The 26,540-nt window shown below is 37.4% G+C and overlaps 1 protein-coding gene across 1 annotated transcript in view; it reads left to right on the forward strand.

Moving 5' to 3' along the window:
* TRHDE (thyrotropin releasing hormone degrading enzyme) overlaps positions 1-26,540 on the forward strand; it is a 205,088-nt gene that overhangs the window by 22,238 nt on the left and 156,310 nt on the right. Inside the window, exon 3 of the mRNA XM_036400346.2 lies at positions 17,317-17,443. Within this exon, the coding sequence (XP_036256239.1) occupies positions 17,317-17,443 (127 nt within the window). The remainder of the gene's footprint in view (positions 1-17,316; positions 17,444-26,540) is intronic.

A 26,540-nucleotide genomic window follows, 5' to 3' on the forward strand; every position in this document is an offset into this window, starting at 1 on the left:
TAATTCTGTTTGAACAAATTTTCATTCCACTTTATTTCAAGAGGGATGTATTGTCTCTCATGACATTAAACACTTAGGTTTTGTTTTGGTGAGAAACAGGATTACTGCAGTCCTGATTCGGTACTAACAAAGTAATAATGAAAGGTTCAGCTGGTGAGTTGATAGTTGTCAGTTGTATGCACATCGCCGGTGAGATGCTAACACATAAAGGATAAATACCATAAGGCTAGGAAGATACTTTTCTTTATATTGCCATATTTCCTGATTTTTATGGAATGTTAATAATTTAAAAATATAACAAGTTGAATGGAAAAAAAAAAGTTAAAAAATGATTGCTCTGGTATTTGGAAAACTGCTTTTATTTTCTTTTTTTTTAAATTTTCATTCGTTTCATTATTTGTTTAAATATCCAAGGCTACAGTGACAGGAGTATAATTTCTGTTTTTCATGGGAAAGATATTAGAACTATGAGTGAAACATCATTCATTGTTTGAAAGTCTGTCTTTTCTAGAGAATAACTGCCAGTGAAGTGTTTAACTGATCTTTATATATCCGGACAATGCCAAATATACAGCTTCTTTGGAAATCCCAAAATGGAAAAAGTTGGACCTTCATACCTGAACTTTTTATCTGAAAGAGGCTGTCTGTGGCTTTGTACCATTTTCTGCTCATCAGCATTCAGCAACCCTGCAGGATAGAGGAAAAGTACAGAAGCATACGGAAAAGATAAAAGGAGACTGGGAGCAGAAAAGATAAATGACTTTGCCGTCAGTGCGGTATAATGAAAATCAAATCAGTGCCTGGCAACTCACAATTGCCCGGTATGGCTAACCCCAGACCGTGTTTTAAAGTACATGCCTTTTGTATTTTATTCTTGTATTTATATAAAGAAAAATCACTTCATTATTAGTTGATTGTAGGGGAAATAGATGCCCTGATTCTGGAAAATCCTAAGAATGAGTATGACTTATATGTTTAATGCCTCTTTAGTTATTGGCTTTACCTTGGCAACAACAAAATTCCATTACTGGCAAAGCCTGTTTCAGCCACTATTACATTGTTTTGGCAGGGTATAAAAGGATTCTGTGTATAGGATACATTCATCTTAAAAGTGTAAAGGAATTATTTGTTTGATAATGCATACACAAGATATCTAGGAGTTAATGAGCTGCTAGGTTCTGTTTTACTGTGCTCACCACTGCTCACAGTCCATGCTGGCCTGGCAGGCACTGGCTGGACAGGATTGTCCAATGTGCCTCTTTTCTATAGACTCAGTGTTGCTGCGCTGCCATCTTCCACCAGCTCTGTCAACACTGTCGATGGTGATGACTGGAGTTGACGATTCCCAATGGGACCAGCTAACCCTGCTCTATGGTTTTATACCCTTGTGTTAGTACTTCCTTCTTGAATCCTTGACCTAATGATGGTGTCTCAATCTTAAAGTCTGTAACTTTCTGTACTGACAACAGTCTGTAACTCTTATCTCCTTCCAGACTTCCTTTAACTCTCTTTCAGTAGGTATAGAGCTAGGCAATACCAGAAATGGACCTGAGTGGGCAGGCAGCTGAACCTCTGGGTTGTGAAAGCAGAGCTACCACTTAGGGTTATAGGCTGTAGTGGTGACATCTACATGACCAAGTTACATTGGAATTGAATGTAGTAAAAGAATTAATTTTTACAAACTTACCGATTTCATTTTGTCGAAAGAAATAATAAAAGTGCATTTTCTGTTTTATTTCCAAATAAAATGTTTCAAGTTATTATACATTAGCACAGTGCAGTACTGTTTATGGTAAACTCACAATGGAAACAGAATTCATTTGGGAATATGCCTACACTGGAATCAAAACACAAAAAGGAATCCACAAAAACTCTGAAAGACTTCTGCAAACTTGCATTTTGTTCCCGATTGGGTCTGACAATGTATTTTTAATGAAGTCTTGAACATCTGCAAACTGTTTGCAAGCTAGAATTTTCTTCTTGAATTCCACAGCTGACTGTGGGATCACAGGCTCTGTAATCATTGATGCTGTGTCTCCACAGTACCTATTTGCAGTATAGTAATATAATAATCATAATAATAGCAACAATGAAATCTCTTTCCTCCCAGTTAAAATTCAACATTCTGGGTAGCATTTCATAGTAGTATAATGTGCTATTGGCTGTTTATGATGACTCAAAATTACTGCAAATGCCCTCTAAGCACCTTGTACAGCTGAAAATATATTTGTTTTCTGGGTTGTTCTTTTCCAGCTTCTTCATTTCAATAAATGAATCTTGGAATCCACAAGTGTACAGGAAACTTTTTAACCAGAGTTCTCTTTCTTTTCAGATTAGATTACAATATACAAACCTATTTGGAACTCTAGTTTTGTGTCCACAGAATGATTTATTTTTTTTCTTATCACAGGAGTTAAATGAGTCAGAAATGTTCACAGGGTGTTATTGTTTCATCCATTCCTTAACTTTCTAAATCTTTGTGTTTATATTGATTGTTGTAAGTTTTAAATCCTGAATATGTTCATATGAATGCAGAGCAATGTACTGCTAGGAAAGCTGCTGTTATATAAACTAGCAGGGCTAGGTAACATACCCACTAAGGTCAGGTCTAGAAATACCATTAATTTAATTGGAGAGACTGTATAATTGTGATGATGCTGTGTAATGTGGGACTGAATGCACTGCAGATCAGCTCCTAAAACATTGCAGTGTTCAATGTAGACAAACCCTTAAATTTGTATTTGCTCTCTTATCTCAGTTTTCTTCTGAAGCTACAGGACCAAAATGGCAGGAAATGCTACCACATTTTTTCCTTACTGTGCTTGCTGGCTTTCTTATGTGAGCAACCTTGTAAATTGATCTGTTTCCATAATTCCCAAGCCTTCAGTGACCTAGGAGTTGGAGTTTGTTCCAAAATATCTGCACTTCTGTGAGTATGATGAAAATGCTTTGGTTTTTATGAGCTCAGAGGCCTCCATCTATTAAACTGTTCTTTTTTTAACATTCATAGAGCTTTCAGGATGCTTTCAGGATTGCTCAAGAGTCTGAAAGGCCTTTAGCCATTTCAGCACAAATGGCAGTAAAAATCAACATTCAAACAAGAATAATTTCTCAGTCTTGAGTGTGCTTTGCAAAATGTGCATCATTGAAACTTGGTTCAGAGAAGATGATTGGAGTGGCTTTGGCTGCTGTGTTACAGTGTCCAGATACAGAAAATAATGGAGAAGAGTGTGGAGAATGATGGCTGTTCAGTTGACCTACAGCTATTTCACAGCCCATACTTGACCCCATTCCTGTGTTGGCGTAAAATGAATGAAGCTCATCTGCTCTTTTTAGGGAGAGATGAGTAATTCTCAGTGTAGTACAGTGCAAGTACAAGCATGAGGATCCCTTAATGGGATCTAGAATAGAAAGTGGGATAGCATTGTCAGCAGAGCATTGTGTCCCAGGTCATTTGCTGTGTTGCAAGTCAGGATTTATTAGCTCAAACACAGCTCTGCCTCTGCCATTCCCATGTCTTTGAGTGGTGCTGGATTGTAATGCCCGGTGATGCTGGTGTGCCTGCCAGCTCCTTTGTGCCATGCTCTGCTCTTGAGAGGAGTTCTCCTCACTAATAAGGTCAGTTGAAGTTGCTGAAGTTGCTCTCATCTCTGTGTGTCTTCTCTTTCAAAAGTGTACCATTTTATGAGCTCACCACCTAGAGGCCTGCAGTGATCTTGTGGTTAGTTAAGGTTTCTCTTTTTTTGTGAGTGAATCAGACCCTTTCATTTTATTAGGGAAAAAACAGAGGTGAAGTTTTCTAATAACTGTTGAACATAATCCATGACTACTGACCTTTCTTATTTTTTTCATGAACAAGCAAGGCAATGGTAAAATACAGTAAAAGTCAGGAGACCTGTATGGATTTGTAGATGTAATGCATGGAGGTGCATGGGCTGGGTAGCATTTGGGAGGCCCCGAAGTAGAGCAGCTAAAGTTGGCTGTCTCATAGCCTTAATCCCTTGGGTTGGGTTAATGAGATTGACTGGTCCTTGAACCAGGGAACATTTTAAGCTTTGGCCTTCCATTTAAGAATGAGTCAGTCAGCTCTGTGAGCAGGCAATCCAGCAGCAATACTTCTCCCTGGGATTTCTTTCTTATTCCCTCATCCTTTTTTTCCCCCTTGCTCTGCCTAATAGAAGATGGCAGCTTTGAACACTCTCTTGGGAAAAGTACAGTAGGGCCTTTTGAGGCAGTAGTCTCTGCTTGAGAGCTTTAGGCAAAACTGGCAGCAGAATATTAGTCAATGATATTTTTACGAATGTTTTTCATAGAAGCTTCTGGTAGCAGTTTCCTTCACTTTGTAGTCTGATCTGAAGACTCTCATATTTTTATTAGTTTAATTTTCTCAGCCTAGCTCCTTTGGTCTGCTTTTGTTCTTAATAGTCTTTTACGTGTGGTGTTAGTGACAGTTTGTTTCTCATGGAAATCAAATTTTTGAGCTCAGGGATTCCAGTCCTCACTGATACTTTGTTGCACATATTAAGAGTACATGAACTGCCGGACGGGTCTTGTCTTTCATTGTCCTGCCATCAACACTCAAACACCAGAAACTTTGGGGAAAAGGGCTATTTGATGTGCTGTTCTGATTTGTTAAACTTAAGAGGAACCTTCCTTGCAAGGTCCCGTTTCATCCTTTCTAGTGCTTTTATCCTATGGGAGCTTCCAAAAAATTTTTTTATTTTTCGGTGTCTACTTGCTTAAGTGCACAAATGCTGGTTTTGCCCATGCATTGTTGATATTGCTGCAGTAATTGTTTGTAATGATACATTGTTGATATTGCTGCAGTAATTGTAATCTGCAGATCCTCTAGTTGTAGACACAGTTTATGCTATGGGTATAGATACGAGAGGAGCAAATAAAGGCTGCCATTTTAAAGGTTTACCTTGCACTGTGCAGTCAGGGTATCTCATGAGAGGAGATGCTATCTTAGACTATAAGAAAGTGTTAGAGAGCCTAATGAAGCTGTTCTATTGATGTGAATGTCAGCTGGAAGTTAAGCAAGGGAATAGCATTCTTCATCAGCTGGAAAAAAGAGAAGGAAGGACTGTTCGAATAACAGTGATCTGCTTCACTGTCAGCAAAGAAACATATTTGTGCAGTCTATTTTTTTGTGCTAGGAACCGAAGTAATGATGGTGGTAAAAATGTTTTTGTATTCCTATTTCCCTAATTGACATGCTATTTAAGACTTTAACCTTTAGTGCAAGTTCAGTTTTGCCTGAGATATCACTGTGCTTGATACCAGGTGTCAGAAAATTTTCTCTTCTTTCCATCTTCCCATAATCATTGGACCATATTGTTGCTTTGTGCTAGTTACCTTCCTGGGAAAGGAGTTGCCTTGACTTTTTTGGAAGGAAGGGTTTCTTCTTATAATTGATCCTGTCATAAACACTTCATTTTAATCTAATGCCAGGCAGCACATTGATATGAAGGAAGAGGTCAGCTCTCAGTAAACTGTTTTGTTTTAGGAAACTTCTGTGATAGTCACCCAGACCTAGTTTAACCTCAGCTGCTTAGCTGACTGGCTGGCTGTTTGGATGTAAACCAGATGTGGTGTTTGAGCTGTGACTGATGAGCAAGCATTAGCAAATTGACCTTTTCCATAGGCATGCAGAGGACATTGTTGATTAACTCACATCTTCCTGATAGGACATATGTCCTGAGTAGTGCAATTTTTAAGGTGAGGAAAGTAATTTGAATGATAAAGTATGCAAAAATATTTTTCATAATCATCTGAGTATTTCATATATTGGAAGGGATTTGATTAATAACCCTGGTTAAACATTTTATACTACTTTAATTTAAACAATTTACGTTGCAGTAACGTGTATTTTGTAGACTAAAACCAGCATACTTCAGAGTCATATTTACTTGCTTAAGTTTGTATGTGTCAGAGTACTTAAATTTTTCAGCTTCTTCTGTCTTAAGATGCAAATCTTCAGTTTGGTACTTATCTGTGTGTCCTGGCTAGTGGTCAGGTAGTGAACCACTTTTTTTCTGGTTGTGGCCTTCATCTTTCTCAGATGGGAGTCCTGACACAGGAATAATGTTCTAATTGATTCAGCCCTCTATTTTGTTTTCTCTTTTACAGTTGTAATTTGCCTTTGAATTTTTTTTCCTCTGTTGGTTTTCATGTTTTACACTGAGATTGGTGTTCTCAGAAGGGGGCTGAAATCCTTCCAGTTGGAGATGTTAATGACAGATAACTACCTCTCTCCTAATTTGCCCATAGTTTTGGCAGAGGCTAGTTGAGCAAAAGTGTTTGCTTTTAACACTTTTTGCACTAATATTATTAGTGCATTTAGCTTTTATTTTATTTTTTATTTTATTTTTATTTTTTTAATTGAGAGTGAAAACCAGAGCTCTTAATGAAGCTTTTTAGTGGATTTTAGTGTGTCTTCATACAAAAAGTTTGATTTCTTGATTCCCTATTTCATGGTTTATGGCTTTTGTTTTCACTGGCCTAATTGCTTGTCTCTTTGCTCCTTTTAGCCTGAAGGAGCTCTCACTGTTAATATGGTTGTTGCTCTTATTGGTGTAACCTGTTTTTGGTTGTGTTATGGCTTTTGTACCAGTCAGAGCACAAAATTTCCCATGTGCATATTTTTCTCCCTTCTAAGGGCTAAGTACAATTTTTCACAAAATCTCCAGCTCAATCCAGCACAGTGCAGACTTGTCTACAAAGTACTGTGTTTCCTCAATGCCAACAAACTCTAAAGGATACTTTAAAATTTAGCACCTTGTAGCTCTGATCTGTTACCTTGCAAGCAGTTTTTCTATTAAGTTTACATGTAGCTCACAAGATACTTTCTTGCTTATTGCTGCTGTTACAAAGCGATGCATTGAGTAAATGCTCTTGAGGTCACAGATGAGCTGTGCTTCTGCTTTGCTTTTCTTGCGGTTGCATTTTGTCAGTGCTTCCCTTTATTTACCACACCTTATTTTTTTTTTTTTCCTAATACTGGTCAGGATTACTGCAAACATATGATGAGTAGGGTGAAGTAGATATATACCAGACCTGGGTTTCCACTATGGTAGTGCAGAATTTATGTGGAACAGGAGAGCATTGATATGTCCTTGCATTCATCTTTGGTTTGTCATGAACGATCTGTCTCTGTCTCCTCCTGTCTTTTTTTGTTATGCTCTGGACAGGTACATCACTTTACTCAGTAGGCATTTTGTAGGGGACCACTATATTGACATCTCTTGAAGTAATTACTTTTAAGTGAATAATAAAATAACCTTTGCCTTTAAACAAACCTAAATAAATCACAGCATAGTAGCCACTTGACAAAAGGTGTTATGGGAGTGGGATAGTTACTCTTAGACATGAGTTAATGTGGGAAACCAGTGTTCAGAATGCTTCTAAGTTAAGCAATTTCAGGTATACAGGTCTACAGTTTGGAATGAAGTTTAGATTTGGTTTTTGAAAAACAAATGTTGTGACCAAGGAACCTAAAAACAGGATTTAATTTTTTTTTTTTTTTTAATTTGTGATGGAAAAGGCAGTATTTTTCAGAAAATGTATTTTGGGAGTAGTAATTTGTTGATTTATGATGAAAAGATGATTCATCAGTTTAGGGAAGTGATATTCAAGTTCTATTTCTGTCTCTTTTTTGGACTTTCTTGTTGATATTAGGCTCATCTTTCTGTAACTTCATTTATAAAATGAAGATGATAACAGTTCATTTTCCCCATGTTTTGCTTGTTACTCTTTAGGCAGAGAGACTGACAATAACAAACATCTCTTACTTCTATTTATGTAGTTGACTAAGCACTGAGTTGACTAAAGGATTGTGCTGTCATATTGACAGTCTCTAGGTAATGCCAAAATATAAATAAGCACTTATGGTTTTCATATTATCATTTCAAATGGAATTACTCTAAGATAACATCTGTGTGCTTGTGACAAAGCAGTCTCTAGCCAGGTGAAATTGGGCATGCTATAGGGCTGCTGAACATTGTAGGCCCCTTGTTAACATTTTCTTTAAACTTGTGTACTTCTTAAGCTCTTCTTTTTTTAACCAAGAATAGGTGAAATATTATTTATGAATGATGTGTGATACGAATGCTTGGACTATAAAAGAGGGAATAAATAGTACTTGAAGTAAGACAATTCAGTCCAGTCCCTGGCCAACCAATGGAAATCAAAATAGGTGTTAACTTTTGGGATACATCTACAGCAAATACGTTTTTCTGGAGGAAAAAGCCATTCTCACATCATCTTACCACTGGGTTTGTGATATAGAACTTTGTGTAATAGGTAAAAAGTGTAAATCTTTGTGCTTTGTTAACTTGAAGCTATGTTGATTTTTCACCAGCTACAAAGAACTGGAAGGAGCTTTAACCACTGTGAATCTCAACAATTTAGACACTGAATTCCCCACAGTAGCACTTTGGAAGAAGTTGAACCTTGTTTGTAGGTTGAAGTTCTGTAATAACTTAAATTAATCTGTAAGCAGTCTGTCTTGGTCCTCTCTTCTCTCCACAAATGCTTTCTCATGCTTTTTCTAGCACTGAACCTGTGGTGGCCAGGTGAGTAAGCTGGGCTACGTGGACACTACCCACCTGGCACAGTTAGCTGACTCATCTGAGAGATGAGAGATCTCCTCATGTGAGAGGAGATGAAGTCCAGTGCTGATGTAATAGAAGAGTTGAGCCCAAATGACTGAGTATGTAGTGGTGAGATTGTGGCAGTCTTAGTTTGCTGAAATGGCTATGAAATTGTGTCTGTAATTACATTTGTTCTACATTAGTTGTTAACATGTTCACTTTCTGTCCCTGAGCCATTTCAACAAGATGATAGAGATTCTAAGTGCTCTAAATTAATCCTAATGGCACTGTGGTCAGTGACATAGCCAGTATTTTATTGTATGCCAGCTGAGCACTGGTTGGATTTATATGTGAGTGCAGCTCATTAACTTTCCAAAGTATTTTATGATCTCAAGTTAGAAATTGCAGCATGTCTGCATGACAGTTTTGCCTCCTGGTAGAATATATTGTTGCACCTTTGGCTGGAGCGGTTGCATTTGTTTTGGTTCAGATGAGGAATTGATGAGGCAACAAGATGCTTGTCCCATGTGGTCATGTTTACTTAGAAAGGGGCTGCACAAAACTATTCTCCCTCTTTCACAACTCTGAAAATACCTGGCAGTCTTTTTGCTTTAATATTCCTCATTTGCCCACTGTCACCTGGAACTCCTGAAGTTTGTCTCACTTCTTTCTCCTTCAGGGTCATGCTACAAGTTTTTGTCCAGGAATATCAATTATTTCTGTTCAAGGCTTCTTTTCCTTGCCCTGCAACAATGTTCTGGCCCCCCTAATGCTTGCATATAGTTCCCTGAGACATCTCTCCACCACTGTAATTCCGTCAGTGACCATTTCTTTAATTTACACTTTGTCTTCAGTAATGGTTTCTCTTTAACTGGTCTGTTAACTGAATCTGGAATGAGGATTCCAAGATGATGTTTGCTTACTATAAAAAAGAGTTCCATCCAGTCTCTTGCAGAGGTGTTTCCTAAGTAGCAGGTCATTGAATGTTCATTGATTTCAGCTAACTCTAAGACAATTCTTCAAATTCTGAAACATGTTTTGTTTTATTTATATTCAAAAAAGGCTTAATGCAGTGCTGTGTGTGACTGCTCAGTTTGGAGTAAAATCATCTTTTAAAGGTGAGCTGTTCCTTCGGTATTTAGTAAGCACATTTCATTATCATGCAGTCTTTTTTGAGTATTGATGAATAATGAATAGGAGATTGAAAAAAGGCATTCTTCTGTAATTTCTTCCCATTATCACATCTAACTATGCTCACTACAGTAGAATTGATATTTCAATACAGCTACCTCTCTCTTGCTCCCCTTTACTTATCAGTGTTGTAAAATTTATTGCATTTGCACCACACAAAACTTGTGGAGGTATGCGCATGCACATGTGAAACAATTCATACATATTCTTAGTGGAACCTGGCCTGTAGCTTGTTTGTATGTGTAGTGAACTGTTATTTATTTTGAATTTATCACATTTAAAATCCCATTTGAGATGCAATGCCTTGGTTGCAGAAGTGATCCAGGGAGTTCACAGCTATGGCTGTTGGATCCAGACATATATCTGCTGTATTAAATGTGTGATGTGACCATATCTTTATCTCTTTTACTACTTCTTCTATTGAAGTAGTAAAAACAATACCTGTGCCTAAAATAGTCAGTGAGCAAAATAACTATAAAAGATTTCAGATTATCAAGTAAATTGAAGTACAGAGGCAATGCATGTGTTTTTTTAGCTGAGAGTGTCACTACTGAAGTTGCTGCAGATGAAATAAAGAGCAACACACTATTAATCTGCCTTTATAAAATTTGTAAGTGCTGCTCTGTTGTAATACAGGGCTTCTGTATCTATAACATGTAAAGGTATGTCTGAGGTTAAACACGTATTTGAAATTAAACTAACACATAAGCCCTTTCTGAACTGAGATTTTTAAATCATTTTAATATCCCAAATGTACCAGTGCTGGACTAAGCCTGGGGGTATAGTCACACAGAGAACTGGAGCTGATCTGGAGGGGCCTCCCAAGAGCAGTGCTTTATGTGGAGCCTGCTGGCTTTGAGGAAGGGATTAAAGAAGAGACATTATTCCCAGAATGGCTTTGCTGACACCAGTTGATGAGCGGAAACATCTGTTTCGTAATGGGAAAGCACTCCAAGCTCCTTTAAAACACCTGACAAAGTTACTTTTAATTCTGTGGGAAGTAACTGGGAGGGATAACTATCCTTAATTGTGAAGTGGATTCCTGTGTTGATACAAGGTTACCTAATCCGTGCTTGCCTGAGAAAACAAGATTTATGGTTGTCACCAGACTTAGGCTCAGTTTCCACACTCTCATTTGCTCTGTCTGTTCAGACTTAAGTACATGTAGCAAAATGGATCAAAGACAGGCGAAAGGAGAAGCGGACACCTAGACATTAGCAAAACAGGTATGCGCCAGCCTTGGAACATTAGCCGTGTTTGCTTGGCGAGATCAGCATCTCTCCAATAGCAGGAAGCTAAATGAGAGCAAGGCTCAAGTCTCTTTTGCTTCCACATGCCTATATGATGTGACAGCATTCAGAGATAGGAAAAGGCTCTCCATGTGGGTACCTTTGGGAGTGGTTTTGTGTGGTGAGATGGTTGGCAATATCTGTGATATCAGATGGTGTCACCCAGGGGTTAGGATTATACATGCCTCTTCTCCCCTTGTCGGCCTCAAGGCTGACCTTTTTGTACCTGATTCTGTGACAGAGATACAGCAGTAGTTACCCCCATGTAAATCCTGCATCAGGCTGTTTTCAAGATTCAGAGAGCTGTTTATAGCATGAGATACAGGTGTGAGATCCAGTCCTGCTTCGCATGATCTGAGCTATCAGTGGCCATGGCCAAAGCACAGTCCTGTATGTAAAGAAATTTTTTTTTCCTTTTTTTTCTTACTGTGCAACTGACTAACGAGGACTGCTCGAGTGGTGATCTAAAAACAGAGACTGTACACATGGCAGATGCTGTTGGTGAAGATTGCCTTGGTAGAAGTGTCCCTAGCCCAGAGGCTGGACCAGTCATGTCTCCATAATGTCTGAAAGCCCCTGTAGTTAACAGGAGTCATTCAGTTGAAGTCAGCAGATGTTGTTTTAGCTCTTCAGAGCCCGATGAGCCATCTGCCTTCACAAGCCTTTCCTTGCTAAAATAGAGGTCCACTTTATTTCCTTGGAGCAAGATTTTTCATCCAGTGAGCTGTGATTCCCCCCAGGGCATAGGGGAAGACAGTGATGGCAATTGGAGTGATCTTAAGACATGGAAAAGATGGCTAAACATTTATAGAAAAGATGCCTTGCAGAATGAATGCAGACTATTATAGAGGATTATTGTGATCAGTAAACTTTACTATAGCAATAAATAAAAGAATACAAATATCTTGATATGAAGCAAGGTGATGCTCCCCTAAAAACATAGCACCATTTGAAGAACAAAGGTTTCAAAGGGGCTGCACACATGAAGTAGAAGGTGACATAGAAAATAGTGTCTTCAAAAGCTACTTCAAATGTAGATGTGCATATTTAATTCTACAGTAAGAGGTGGGCTCTGGTGTATGGTGTGCTTCAGGCATGCAAACTTCTTACTGTAACATCTGCCTGGTTGTCAACTTCCTTAATTCCCTGGGAAAGCAGGTTGGCAGGCTTGTGGCAAAAGTATCTTCTAGTGCCAGAGGAAGAACATTGTGCAGTTCTCTCTGGTCTTCCTTTATCTGTAGTAAATTCATGTATGGGAGAATGTTGGAACACAGTCTTTCTGCAATTAGACACATGTAAATAATGGATTTTCCCTTTTTGTTGCTGTGATCAAAATGCTGAACGTATTCCATATTCTTTCTACCTACAGAACTGTACAAACCCTTTGTTTTGACCCAAAGTATTTCACATAGTGTGAAAAAATTACTGCAGGTTTTTCCTTACCATTTGTCATCCGTTTAATCCTCTGCTCCTTTTCACTTAACTTTTAATGCAAAAAAAAGAAAAAAAAGAAAAAGAGAAAAGTAGTGATTTTAAAATTTCAAAACAGAACAGTTCTACTTCTTTTTATTCTGTTCCTCTGTTTTTTTTACATGGTAAAATTATCACTAGTCTTTGGTACAACAGAAACAATTTTGGTGAACCTGCTATTCTCTGGAAATTAAGGTGTGTGTTGCTGTCTAGAGTTGTACTTGTCAGAATTTTACCCAGTGTAGATAGTTACTAGTTCACAGTTTTTGGAAGTGCTCTGAGGTAATAAGACAAGAAAATCTCTCTTTTCTTTTCAAGTGCTAGCTTTCTTTTTGATGGATAATTTTTACCTATTGTAGATAGAAAGATTTTTCTCATGCTCTGTAATAACCTGACTTCAGTTAGATGAGATTTGTTTTAAGTATGTTGCACATTTCTTAGCATATATCATGACTCTCTGTGGGAAACAGTTTTTATTTTACAACCACATTTATCTGTTCTGGCAACCTGGTATTACCAATATTTTTAAAATTTCTTCGACTTATTCTGTGTAGCAGATGCTGAAATACTGAGACAGACTAGAGAAAACGTTGCAATATTTACAAATTGTTTGTAAAAGTATGCTGTTCTATATCAAATAATTTTGACTAACCATAGAGGAGTAGGCTGTTGATCACTTACAACAAATACAAGGAATTTACCATACAAGTTTCAGGAATATTTTAGTACTTTTTCTGCTAATGCTGCCAAAATAATTCTAAGAACCTGAGTAAGGTTACTAATATTTTTGAAATAATACTTCACAATGATTTTTTTTTAAATGTTGTCTGAGTGTGGCTGAATATTGAGTTTATTTAAAATTCTTATGAAACTACTCCAGGCCTCTGGAAGGCAAACAAGGGGAAACAACTCACATTTTTGCCCACTTTAGAAAAGAATGAGAAAATATATGTTGCCGAGATTTCATTTAGAATGTCTAATAACTTTCAGAGTTATTAACAAGTATCTTATAGAGGAGATCTGTTTTGTAGGGCTGCAGGCACAAACCTAGTTGCTCAAACTTGTGATAGGAAGGAGACAGTCAGTGTGGTTCCATTTGAGGGAGAAATGAGAGGGCTGGGTTTTTCTTCTTTGTAATCAAAACTCCTGTTGAAAAATTGGTAGTGGTTGCCAATGTAGATGGAAGAGAGCTAAGAAAAACCCTCAGAATTTAGGTTAACTGTGTAAACTTTATTATATTTGTTGGTATTATTGCAGTGGCATTATGAATATGATTCTTCATAACATTTTTCTGATATTTTTCAGTGGACGCTTCTGACTGCATCAGAAGACCAACAGTGTTCTGTTCATATACCTGTTGTCCAAACAGAACCTACCTTATTAATTCCCAGATGTGGAAGGTGCTTGGTGCAGGTTGTTAAGTGGTCACAAGGATGAATGCCTGCTTTGAATTCCCTCCCTGCCTCTGCCACCAGAGTTGCTGTGGGATGCCAAGTAAATAACATAAACTGAAGAGTCTCATTTAGTCATTAATCATGTATTGCTGATTTCATGAATGCCCAAACTGAGGCACCTGTGGCCAAAACTTTGATAAAGTGTTCACCACTGCAGTAAGATATAATAGGAACAGTGCTTTAAGTATGTGCAATAAAACTGTTAAATAGACTTGACATTGAGAGGTGTCAAGATAGGCACCCAGAATTACTTAGTCTCTCTTGGGTCTCCACTTTCTTACATGAAAATAATAGTCTAACCTAATCTTGCAAAGATTATGAAGAAGAGCATTAATAATATTTGCAGGGCAGTAGGTGCCATTGTGGTGAGTGACGAATGCACTTACACTGGAAACCTGTTTGTCTTTTGTAGTTATATATTTAGGCCGACCCTGCACAAAACTTAGTTTTTTCTCTTATTTAAATTACTGTAAAATCAAAATCTTAGGACAGTGGTCAAACAGCCTGTGGGAAAATAAATAAAAATTCGGCATTGTTGTTCAGTCCAATGCAGTTTTAAAGTAACACTACCTACCTGTCTTTTGAAATGAAAGTAGGAAGCAAACAAATTAATCAAAACAAATCTCATGTCTTAATTGTCATTCTGTTTTACTTAAGTTCCTCTTTGGAGCAGAATATAAAAACTTTATTACTTTTGACTGAAAATCTTCTTATAAACTAAGGAAATAATATAGTCTCTATTCGATGGCTTTGGAAGTAAGATACGGTCAAAATAAGCCCAAACACATTAAAGAAACATCAGTGTGTGAAAGTTAGGGGCTTCAGTTTCAAACTTAGAGGTGCTAACCTTTAGACTGAATTCTGGACCAAGCTCCTCACTTTGTGAATGGCACCTAATGTGACCAGAATGTGCCATCCAAAGCAGCTAGCCAGGTAGGCAGAGTGTCACAGACTGTTCCCTGTGGTAGCCCTCTGCTGACCAAGAGGGAATTTCTGAGGCTGGGGTAGGTCTGTAGTGGTGTGTCCAAGGTTCTCCATACATTTCATACTCAGTGGTTGCTGGGTGAAAGGCAGAAGCAAGACCCAGTGTTTGAAGATGGTTGACTGCTTTGACGATATCTATTGCCTCAAAGCCCCTGAGAGACCTGGACAAAGGTGTGGGTAGTTTCTGAACTGTGTTCCAGCTTACAGGTGACCTTGGTGTGAGCCATGGAGGCCTGGCAGTCCAGAGCTATTCTGGGCAGGCAGAGGGGCACATAGGGAAACTTTATGGGCAAAATAAAACTATATTTCAGCATTAGGCAGGAGACAAATGAGAGTTTGCAGCATTGCAGCTTTTGTACCTTGGCTCCATCTCAGACACCATAAAATGCCTTTTCTATATTTGCCAGGAGACATTCATTGTAATGCAGTAAGTTGAACCTTGATTTTTCTTCTATTTCCTTATTATTTTCTTCCCTTCTGTTGTCCTCTTTCTTATTAAGGACAGATTTGGTCACTGTCAAATTGAATGATTTTTTGCATACTTGGTTGACTCTTTTTTTCCCTAATTTGCTGATACAGTCAACTGTGCCAGTAAAGCAATTATGCAGAATTGTGTATAAAGGTTTGATGATACAAAACAGTGTTCATCACAAATCTAATTGTGATTCTTAACATCCTTCCATAAACTCTGTGGTTAATACATGTTTTGTTTTAAAACCTGTATTTAGTTTAGTAGATAAGGGAACATTTCAGTGTACACATTACTGTTAACTTTGAAAGGAAGCAATAAATAAAAATAGTATTTGGAGGAGCGCAGATGATGATCTATGTGCTTTCAGGTAGTGATTATAAGAAGTCTGCTTTATTACATATCTCATCAGGCTACACCATTACCTATTTTACATTATGAATGATAACTATGTATGGTTGATTGTACACTGAGTCTAATACAACACAAAGATTAAATATGAAGATAGACATTGTAATGAAGCAAGTAATGTGTCTCCATACTGAAACTCAAGAGACAGTAGGTTTAAAGAGAATTGAAGGTACACTGTACTTAGGCTTGATATCTGGTTGCCACTTGGATAGCTGAACTGCTTCAGGAAAAGAGCAGTAAAGCAATACTTGGTAATACTTTCACTGAAGCCAAAAATCCCATCGGCTTTTCTTAATCCAGAGTAGAGCATTTAGAAACATTCCAAAGCTGATATTTCTCCTTCATATTTGCATTGATACTCTCTGATTTCTGCACTACTGCTTTCCTTGGGAACCCTGGCTGGGCTTTAATCCTACCACAGAAAGTACTGGCGAGTCAGATATTATTATTAGGATTGACCTTTAGGAGAGTCTCATTTACATCAGGTCATTATGAACTGTGGGGAGAGACCTTCTGTCACAGTCACTAGAGACAAAGGACACGCTGCTTCCATCAGGCACGGTATGAGGAAAGAGAACAAAAAGTGGTTCTCCTTTCTGTCCCCATCTTGATTAGCAGTTGTAGGCTCTGTGTTATCTTTGCATGAAGGAGTTGCTACAGACTGCAAGGACATGGAAGAAGTAATAACCTGGCAGTAATTTCTGCTACCTCCCTAATCAGGGTCATACTTGAATTCTGAATTATGAAGGTGAGTTCTGTTCACTTGGTTCACTCCAGGTATTAAAATGTGTGAGCTGTGTTGTACTGAACAGAGCAGCCTGTGGCTTATACAAACAGCTTTAATTTACTGCTTTCTGGAAACAGAAGCCTGAAGCAGTCATGGAGGTTTCAGGAATGTTAATTGTTTGTGTACATGAATGAGCTTAGAAATGGTCGTTTTTGCAGTCTTCCCATAGCTCATCGAGGGTAACGGTGTCACTGCCGGAGAGGAGAAAAGAGAACGATTATTTTCTTTCTTCACAGTCTACTAATATTTTCAGGGCTTGATATAATGTGCCTTTAACAAACCATGAACTTCTCTCCTACTGAGTCACTGCATCCTGCCTACATTCAGTGTAGGCAGACAACCATTATACTAATCCACTCTTCCATCATATCTCTAACAAACACATGTATTTTCTTCGAATATTTATTTTGATACAAGAAGTGCAAGTTTTTTACTTGGCAACACAAATAAGTAGGAGATTGTGACTTCTGAACTTTATAACTTTAATTGTGGTAGTTCTGGTTTTCAACTATGATATGACTTGACAAATGTATGACAATCATATTTGGCTTTAAGGGAATAGTCCTGCCACCTCATAGCAACTGTAGGGTAATTAATTCACGTCTTCTGGTAGGATAGGTTTAAAAGGCAGATGCTGAAATTGGACTTTTGCTTTGTTTTTTAACAGGTACGGTTATATGCAAGGCCTGATGCAATCCGAAGAGGATCAGGGGACTATGCTCTAAATATTACAAGGAGACTCATTGAGTTTTATGAAGATTATTTTAAAGTGCCCTATTCCCTGCCAAAATTGGGTAAGATTTCCCAAAGAATGTGAAGTTAACCCAGAAATGAGGGATTAAGTCAGCTGAAGAATGTAATGTATTGGATTTCAAGTTAAATGTTTGGGTTAATTTAGGAGGATCAGTAAGTAAGAAATTTTTCCTTGTGGAGGAAGGGAAGCCAAAATATGCTTTCTCCCACCTGAAAATGAAAGGAGCAGGAAGGAGTCAGTATTTACATTTGTTAGACAATGGGTAGAGAACCTGAGACCTTTCACTGATAAGTGGGCTGGGTTTTTCTTTGGTTTTTTTGATGTTGTCAGTTTTGGTCCTTACTCCTATGAGATAGGCACTGGAAGATGTTTGTTCTGTAATACTTGTACCTTGGTGCCTCAGCCTTAAATGGGGAACAGAAGTGAAAACATTTGTGGAAACTGGCAACCTGTAGCAGTGCAGGACTGTGGGCTTGTTTTTTTTCTTTTTTGATTTTATGGCTTATATGGCTTATTAATGATGATTAGTAGAGAAGCTTATTGTCTTGTTGTTTGTTGAAAAAAGTGCTGTGATTTTGTTTTACTGTGATCTTTTAAATGTAAACCCCATAAATTTCTATTTTTTTAAAAAATAGCTTCTTCTCATCCTCCCTTTCACCACAATCAATTGGTCTCCTACTCGTTTAAATACTTTCCACAATATTACACCCTCCCTCCTTTACAGCATGTTTGATAAAGACTCAGAAGAGCCTGTTGCTCAGCAGCAGGAAGAGAGCATGTATTTGATCAGAAGTATTAGAGTTGGAACCACAGGTGTTCCTCCCAGGAAGTCAGGGTTTATTTCATTAAATCCCTTACCTGCTGCGTAGGTTTATTGGACTTACAGCTAATGGTGTAGTAGATAGATAATGAAATTGATGTTTCTAGATGAGGGTATTGCATGAATATTTTTATAAGTATGTTGTGGCATTTATTTCTTGGTGTCTTTTAATAACAGGTTACAGGCATAAGGCCTATTTAAGTATACACGAACTTTCTGTGTATACTTTCATTTATGTCTTCAAACATATTAATAATGCTTTGTAAAGGAAGTACTAGGCTTACAGGGGGCATAAATTTCAGAGAAAATATAATCAAGAACTTGTTGAATAGAAAAGATGAACATAGAATGGTTTTGGTTGGAAGGGATCTTAAAGGTCATCTAAACATCCAAACATCATTACTTCAGGTAGTTATTGAGAATGCCAGCTGGCAGCAGTGCTAGTAACTGTATCTGCTTCAGAGTATCTTTCAGAACTGCAGCATATGGTCTGTAAAACCAACATGCTATATCCATTGTCATTGTGCTGTGGCATATCTTTTAAAAATATCTAATTGTAAGTGAATATATTCCAGTTTGTATCTTTTTGGAACAGAACAGGAAGAATAGTCACAAGTAAAGTTGTATTTTTTCATCAAATATTTGCAGTAAAATTGTTAATAGGAAATATTATGCGAAGACTTTAGCCATTCAGTAGTGGTACAAGAAAATAATTTCTATAGAGAATAATTTTTTATAATATAGTAAGGTTGAATTTATTTAATGTAAATATAGGAAGAAAAATTTCTTAACTCAGTGATGTAAATATTTTTAAGAATTTTATTTGCATATTAATACAGGTATATTTGTTCCAGTTCCACCAAACACTGATTACTATGTTTAAGCATGCACTGGTGTCTTTAACCTGAAAAAATGCTGAATTTTTATTTTTGCTTTAAACTTGTGAAAAAAATCAAAGTTTAGAAGGTTAGGGACAGAAGTCTGATGGATGAATTGAAGGACTAAAAATGGTAATAATGTAATGTGTCTATGATAGGGATTTTGCAGTAGTATTGAAGAATTTCCCAACTGAAAAGACAAAACAGCATTAATGACAGCAATGGAAAAAGCATGTGCATCAGGTAGATATGTTGATACTAAAAATGCACTTGGGCTCTCCAAAAGCTTAGGACTCATCTGATTTACTGCTGTCAGCACTGCAAAGGATTGAGTACTTTATTATGGTTTTAAGAAAAATGAGCATGTTTTCTTTAGCAGGGCATTTCAGAAGTCTTTAATTTCACTTCTAAATGTGAAAGTGGGAGTGAAAAATGAGGAATGTACTTTGGAAAGCTTTTTAATGTCAACAGTTTTATGGAAAATGTTCTGTTTCAAACAGATTTAAAAAAAAGTTTCACGTACTTTTCAGTTCTAACAAGAAGAAACTTAACCAAATGTAATTATTTTTGTTGAAAGTACAGTTTATGTTTACTAAATAATTTTGTTGAAATACTGACCAGTTGACTTTGGAGGTGCTGTACTGGCTATTGGGTGAGACATTTTTGGTGTCAGTGCTGTCTGTGGGCTGTCTGTCTGTTAGAGTTGGAACTACAGGTGATTCTCCCTGGACAAGGGACCTGCCACCCACAAAGCACTTTGTCATCTGTGTGGTCATCCATTTGAGCTCTCTATATGGTAGGAGTATCTGAGGACATTTAGGCTCTTTAGATGTATCAGAAAGATCTCTGTTCATTTTTTCTCTTCTGAGTCATTGGGGTCCATTTCCAAGGCATTTGAAATGAGTGCTCCTTACTTGAGTTTGTAATACATCAGCCAGTGTTCTCCACAGGACCAATTCCTCTTGTTGCTCTGGACTACCTGACTGGTGGTCACCAGGCTTTCTTGCTGTGCTTGCATGCAATCAGATGGCTGTGGCTAAGGTTTTTTACCTCTTATATGATCTGTACTGCTTTCTGAATGCACTGGAGAAGTAGGTTTGCTTTCCTATTGATATGAATTCTGGTAATGAATGGGAATTTCTCTGACTGGAATTAACAATTTCCGCAGTTAAAAGTTCTACATAACATGTAGCTTTTTTTTCTACTCTCTAGTTCATACTCTGACTGGAAGGTGCTTGTGTAAGGTTTTAAACCAATAATTTTTATATGAATTTCATTTATGAAAAATAAATCGTGTCTTTTAAACAAAACCTAGCTTTTCCCAAGACTATAATACTGTCATTGTAAACATTGGTTAAAGTGGTGCTGGATAAACTATGGAATTTTTTTTTAATCTAAAAAGGTATGCAGAAGGATTTTTAATTATATTCTTATGGCTACTGAATATAAAATATTTCTGTATTTATATCACATAGTTGTTTTTAATCCTGTTTGCATTGCACAAAAAACTGCTTTGTATGCATAGAGCTTTTCCTTATGAGGGTCTTTAGACTGGAGAGGTCTTGAATTTTTCCCCCTGAAGCCCTGACCAGTTAATGTTTTGAAGTGCACAGAGCTTAGAAATTTAAAAAGAAAAAAAAAAACCCAAACAAACAGAAAAACCACCTTAAAAGAGAGGCTTCAAAGGTCAGAGTCACACTATGGGGAATGAAAATGTAATCAAGCCCTCTTGCTATGTGGCCAGCTGTGATTCTTTAGTTGTAAATGGTTTGAGGTGGAGAGGCTGACTGGCTTTTCCAACCAAGACTCCACTTCATGAGGGGTCACAGCAGCATGGAGTAGAGAGACAGAATCCCCTCCCTCCCTCCCTCACCCTACTGGTCACACTGCTTTTGATACAGCCCAGATTGGCTCATGTCCAGCCTCTCCTCCACCAACACCCCTACGTGAAATATATTTTCCGACTTCTGAAAGTCTTTTTCTCTAGATTCGCTGTATAGTAAACTTGGTAGTTCCATCTGATACATTTTATATTGTTATTGTTTGGTGGGATTTTTTTCCTTTACAGTTGCAGTTGAGGTATTAATTACCTACTTCATACAAAAATGTTATGGTTTTTTTCATTATGCTGCATAAAACACTGATGTTGTGAATGCAAGGTCTCAGACAATGATTTTCCAAGGGATTTAGTGAACATGCTGCATGATGGAAGACTAGATTTGACCATTAACATTTGCTCATTCAGTATTTTTGGAAGATTCAGTTTTTAAAATATGTCACTGAAGAATTTAAACTCTTTCTTATGAGGTAGAAAATAACTGAGGCATTAGAATGAATAAGTTTAGCAGGGGAATGTTTCCATTCTGATTTTTAAGAGAAACTCATGTACCTCTGTTCCATTCCCTGATGGTTGACAGTGAGCATTTCGGTGAGAGAGAACTGCTGCTGCCTCATGCAGTGTGAGTCATTGCAGGCCAGAGAAAATGTGTTGAGATGTTGTTATGTTAGCCAGCTGACTTGCTGTGAGTGCTAGTGATTAACTGTTCCTTTTGATTTAAGTGCTTAAGTACTATTAGCTTGACTCTTGGACATGCTCCTGACCTATTCATTGCAATGTTGCCTTCTGCCCTACTTGATCTTCCATCATCTTCATTAGCACTTCTTGTGCTACTGCTTTCTTCCACTTTGTTCGTCCTTCCTTCTGTCTCTGCTGCTCTTTGTAGGCTGAACCTCTACGTTGTTGCCTGCATTCTCTGCTAAACGTATGCTAAAAGTTTCACAATTCTACCCTTATGCTTTCTCTCTAGCAAGGCAAGGCTTCCTGCCGCCTGCCCAGCTCTGAACTGAAATTATTGTACAACACCAAGCATGATAGCTTGATTTTTCTTCTCTGTCTATAAAATTAAAGCATTAATTAGTATAGCAGGCACTAAAAACTTGATTCATGCATCTAAACAGAGTTAACTGGTACTGTTAAATGCCATGGGGTATTGTGAGAACTCTTAGCTAATGTCCTGCTGGCTTTCAGATGAAATTCTGTTGGGCCATGGCTGGCCCATACCTGACAGTTTAACATGGATTTATTGCTTTTTAATAGCTTTGAAAATTCTCAGTTGGGACTATCACCCATGTTTAGGCAGCACAGTTGAAGCCTGCTATTTTCTTCGACCAACTACTTGAAGAAAGCATAATGCTTCTGCACATGGAGGACTATTTGTTGATATAGATCATTCCTACACAGAGAAACTGTGTCACTTCTTCCGTTTGGGGTGTGGTTTTGGCATGTGAATTCTTTTTTTTTTTTTGTTTTTCTTTTTTAAATTTCTAAGCTGTGTGCACTTCAAAACAGAAACTGGTCAGGACACCAGGGGGAAAAAATTCCAGCTCCAGCCATAGGGAAAAGCAATGTCTTTTCTCAGAACAATGCACTGATATAGAAAAGGAACTGTGAATTACTAAACTGAAACAAACCACGTAGGAAATCAATCCATAGTATGATGTTAACAAAGAAAGGAAAAAATAGTCATCACTTACAACTTACTGTCTTGCTCTAAACTATTTCAAATGATAAACCAATTATTTCCATTAGTGAATTTAATACGGCTCACAATGGGCTTTCAAACAGGTTTGGAAGTTTGTTAAGGGGTACCTGATCTCTCTCGGTTGCATTAGCGTAGCTAGTCTGATATTGTTTGCAGGAGACGGGAAAAGTTACTTATAGGAATAAAGTAGCCTTATATAGAGTAAAGATGAATGGGCCCTGGTGGAAATAATCCTGTTCTGAACGGAGTGTTTTCATTATGTTGTGGCTTCCTTTCCCTCTTAACTGTGACATGAATAGAAGCCATGCCTCTCAGATAAGGAAAGTGTCCAGGAGTATTATTGCCAGTAGCAATTCAGTCAGCCCAGAGTAAAAAGAAGGTGACCCAGTCTGACAGTGTCCCCACTGGCTACTTGGCTAAATCAGCTTGGCTTTTAAGTGAGTAATTAAAAAAAAAAAAAGAAAAAAAGAAAAAAACAACACCTGAGAGTGATGCTATTATGAGAGGGTAATAGCATGTGGGATTGTGGGAGATTCCCTGGAAATGTCAGGGCTGTTTTTGAGCCAGGAGAATCCTTCATCTGAATGTAAATAGATCTTTCCCAAGCTGCCCTTCAGTATGTGTAATTTGAACAGTTAGTACCAGTGTAGAAGTGGGTGCACTGAATTTCAGCAGACTATTCTTAGTTCTCTACCTTGTGAGAAACACAGATGCCTTCAGAAAATGATACATTTTATGGTGAGTTAGCAGAAATTTTGGCTGAGAAGGTACCAGTAAAGGTATCTCTTTTGGCTACACAGAGAGGAAACTAATCTGGATAGTTTAAATTTGATCTCTGATTTTTAGATTGATAAAAGATGAAGTGAATACTTCTGTAGGATTTATGAAATGAGGTAAGATCTTGGACACACAGAAACTCCATAGAAATTATGGGAATCACCAGAACACTGTTTGAACTTCTAACTGATATGAGATGGTTAAACGCCTAAAAAAGCACATGAATCCAAAATGTTTTTTACATAGCTGTGACTGGAGTAGTTTTCATTATAGTTCCTTTCACTTGCCTGAGCAAAGCTCTCATACCTGATTGACCATGTCCAGCATTTGAACTAATTTTATTTTTAAGAGAGGCTACAGAACAGTTTTAATAACATGTTGGAGAGTCAAGAGGGTTCATCAGAGACTGAGCAGCAGCTGAGATCTTTTATACCAGTAACTGTAGCTTTAGTTTAAAGGAGTGTGTCTAGGAAAAGCTTAGGTCTTTGGTCCACAATGAACTTCATGTTTGTATAGGCATTATGAATGGTAGTTTTTATTATAGGACAGGGTCTATATGTCATTAGGATACTGTGAGAGTTACTTTCTGTGCATGGTGTGACACTATGAAAGTTACCATGCAAAGCTCAGAGCTACATGGCAGGAAAACAAATACAAAAGGGTTTGGATAAAAGATAAATGATATCACTGAGGATACTGTGGTAGATTTAGATGGTGCTCAAGAAGAGGGATGTGTGAATCCTTGGGCAGTGTTCAGGAAGATTGGATTGCAGTAGAATCTGCTAAACCATGTTTTTTTTCCTTTTGAAAATTGTACCTGTAGCATTTAGTTTGAATGAAGTAGGTAATGCTGTTGATCTACATCAATTAGAGTACCAAGGAGAAAGTAATGGCCTTTGCTCTCAGAATTGAGGTAGAAGCCTGACACCATCTATATCTAAAATAAGACAGAAGTGTTACACAATCTACTCAAGTATGTTGTCCTGGGGTGGAAAAGGAAATGGCTGTTGTTGACTTACTGAAACGTGTAAGTCTATGCAGTCTTATATACTGGGCATTATTTAAACAGCACCTTCAAGAGAACTGTATATTTACAAACAGAGCTAGTGGAATAATATGTAATGGACTAATGTGTTCATAATGACAGTATTTGAGTAAATATGAAAGTTTACAGCTGACTTGCTTATGTGTAATTTTGATTCATAGTCATATGACAAACTTGAAATAATTTCAAGTTCAATTCATTAAGGTTCCAGTTTTCATTTAACCTTGCAGTTTCAAATGGGAGGAGCGTGAACAAGGATACTATGGTGAGTCCTGTTTTTTCTGTCTTAGCATGTGAAGTAGAGGATGTCCTGAAGAGTGAAACTCAGCAAAATCAAAGTGTTGTGCTGGTGAGAAAAAAAAAAAAAAAGGCAGATTATAGGACTCTACACATCAAACACTGACACAGCTCACTCAGACTTTTTGTTTAACATGTGCAGTTTGAGTACAGGTCAATTCTATTATTTTTAAAGAATTTTTAGTGTGAATTGATTGAGACAGGTAGTTTTGCATACTTCAGTAGCAGCAGCAGCAATAACTTCCACTAGTATTCAGGATTGTGGTTTTTGGCCTCCCACATTTGATTTGAAAAGTGAAGACAGCTCAGTTTCTGGCTGGACTCAGAAACAAGTTCAAATGAGTCTAAGAGGAAATAAAAATCAATACAATGGAATCTGTTTTTCAATTCCTATCTGAAAATGTGTTCTGTAGCAGTTTTAGCCCTAGTGTTTTGCTTGCTGAACCCTATAGTTGCTGTGTTGGATCTCCAGCCCTGGAAGAGGTAATGTTATGACAATGTTCAGAGTCTTATTTCAGAAGTCTGTTCAGAGTCGTGTTTCAGAAGCACAATTTTATTTAGCCTGAAAGTTGTACTGTAGCCTATTTCCTTGGTCAAGACAGGCAAGAAAGCCTTAAAAGACATTTGTCCTGCATCTCTCCCTCACTGGAGGCACTTAGAGCTGTTGGGGTTTGCATTACTCCTTGCCTTCCTTCCTTTAAGGGGTAAGCCTGCTGTTTGAAGAGTTAGCAAACTGATTTAGGATGTTTCATTTCAGAGCTAATCTGTACCTTCTGTCACTTACTCAAAGTCTCTGAATGGCTGAGATGAAAACTTCCATGCAGAAAGACTAAAAGAAGATTTTGACAATACTTGCATTGCATTGTTCCTTTTGCATAGGTAGCAATTGTTTTCACAGCAATTTCAAAATTCCTGCCATCAGTTTCAGGCTGGTTATTAGGACTTTTAGGAGTGTGTGAATTTATTTATTTTTCATATCAGTATCATTGCTAAAAGTGAGTGAGAAGAAGAACAATTGATTTTGGTTTTTTGTTTTCTTTTTTTTTCCCTCCTGCAGCACTGAAGAAGTGTTCCTGTTAACTCTCCATGTTTTCAGTATTAGAAGGATTGTGCTTATTTGGGCTAGTTCATTACGCTCTGCAGATGGTATTGTGTCTAAGTTTGTTTTCCATTAGATGCTGATTTGAGGGCAGCAAATATATTACATTGAGAAACAGAAATTTCACTAGGCAAAACTGATGATAAAGCACTTTGCCCACTGCCTCACTGAAACTGATTTGTATTTGGCTTTGCTTATTTTCTTTTGTTTGTTTTGAAACAAGAATCTATGTATTTTAAAGTGTTATCTATTCAGACAAAATGTAATGCTAACATCATGAAAACTCCGTAATTGTCCCTACTAAGAGCATTCTTCTTCACTATGAACCTTGTGCCATAAAGAAAATAGATGAGGGAAGTACACACACACAGACAGAGTAACTCAAAATAATGTAATTAATGTTCTTCCTAGTAAATCTAAAAGGTATGCATTACTGATGCAGTGAGAGGTGGAAAAAAGTTACCACTTACGGAAAATATCCTGAGTATTAGACACAGCTAAAAATCTTTATGTAGATGTTTAAAAATGAGCTTTCACATCTTATTTATGAACTGTAAAAAAACCCTATAGATACAGATGTAAAGAAGATACATTTTCATGTATCAGCACAGAGCACACAAAGTTTCTTTCAAGTGATTATTACAGTGTCTTGAAAAGATTGTAACACATTAAAGTGGGA

Source organism: Molothrus ater, chromosome 5 (assembly GCF_012460135.2).
Source record: "Molothrus ater isolate BHLD 08-10-18 breed brown headed cowbird chromosome 5, BPBGC_Mater_1.1, whole genome shotgun sequence".
Taxonomy (NCBI): domain Eukaryota; kingdom Metazoa; phylum Chordata; class Aves; order Passeriformes; family Icteridae; genus Molothrus; species Molothrus ater.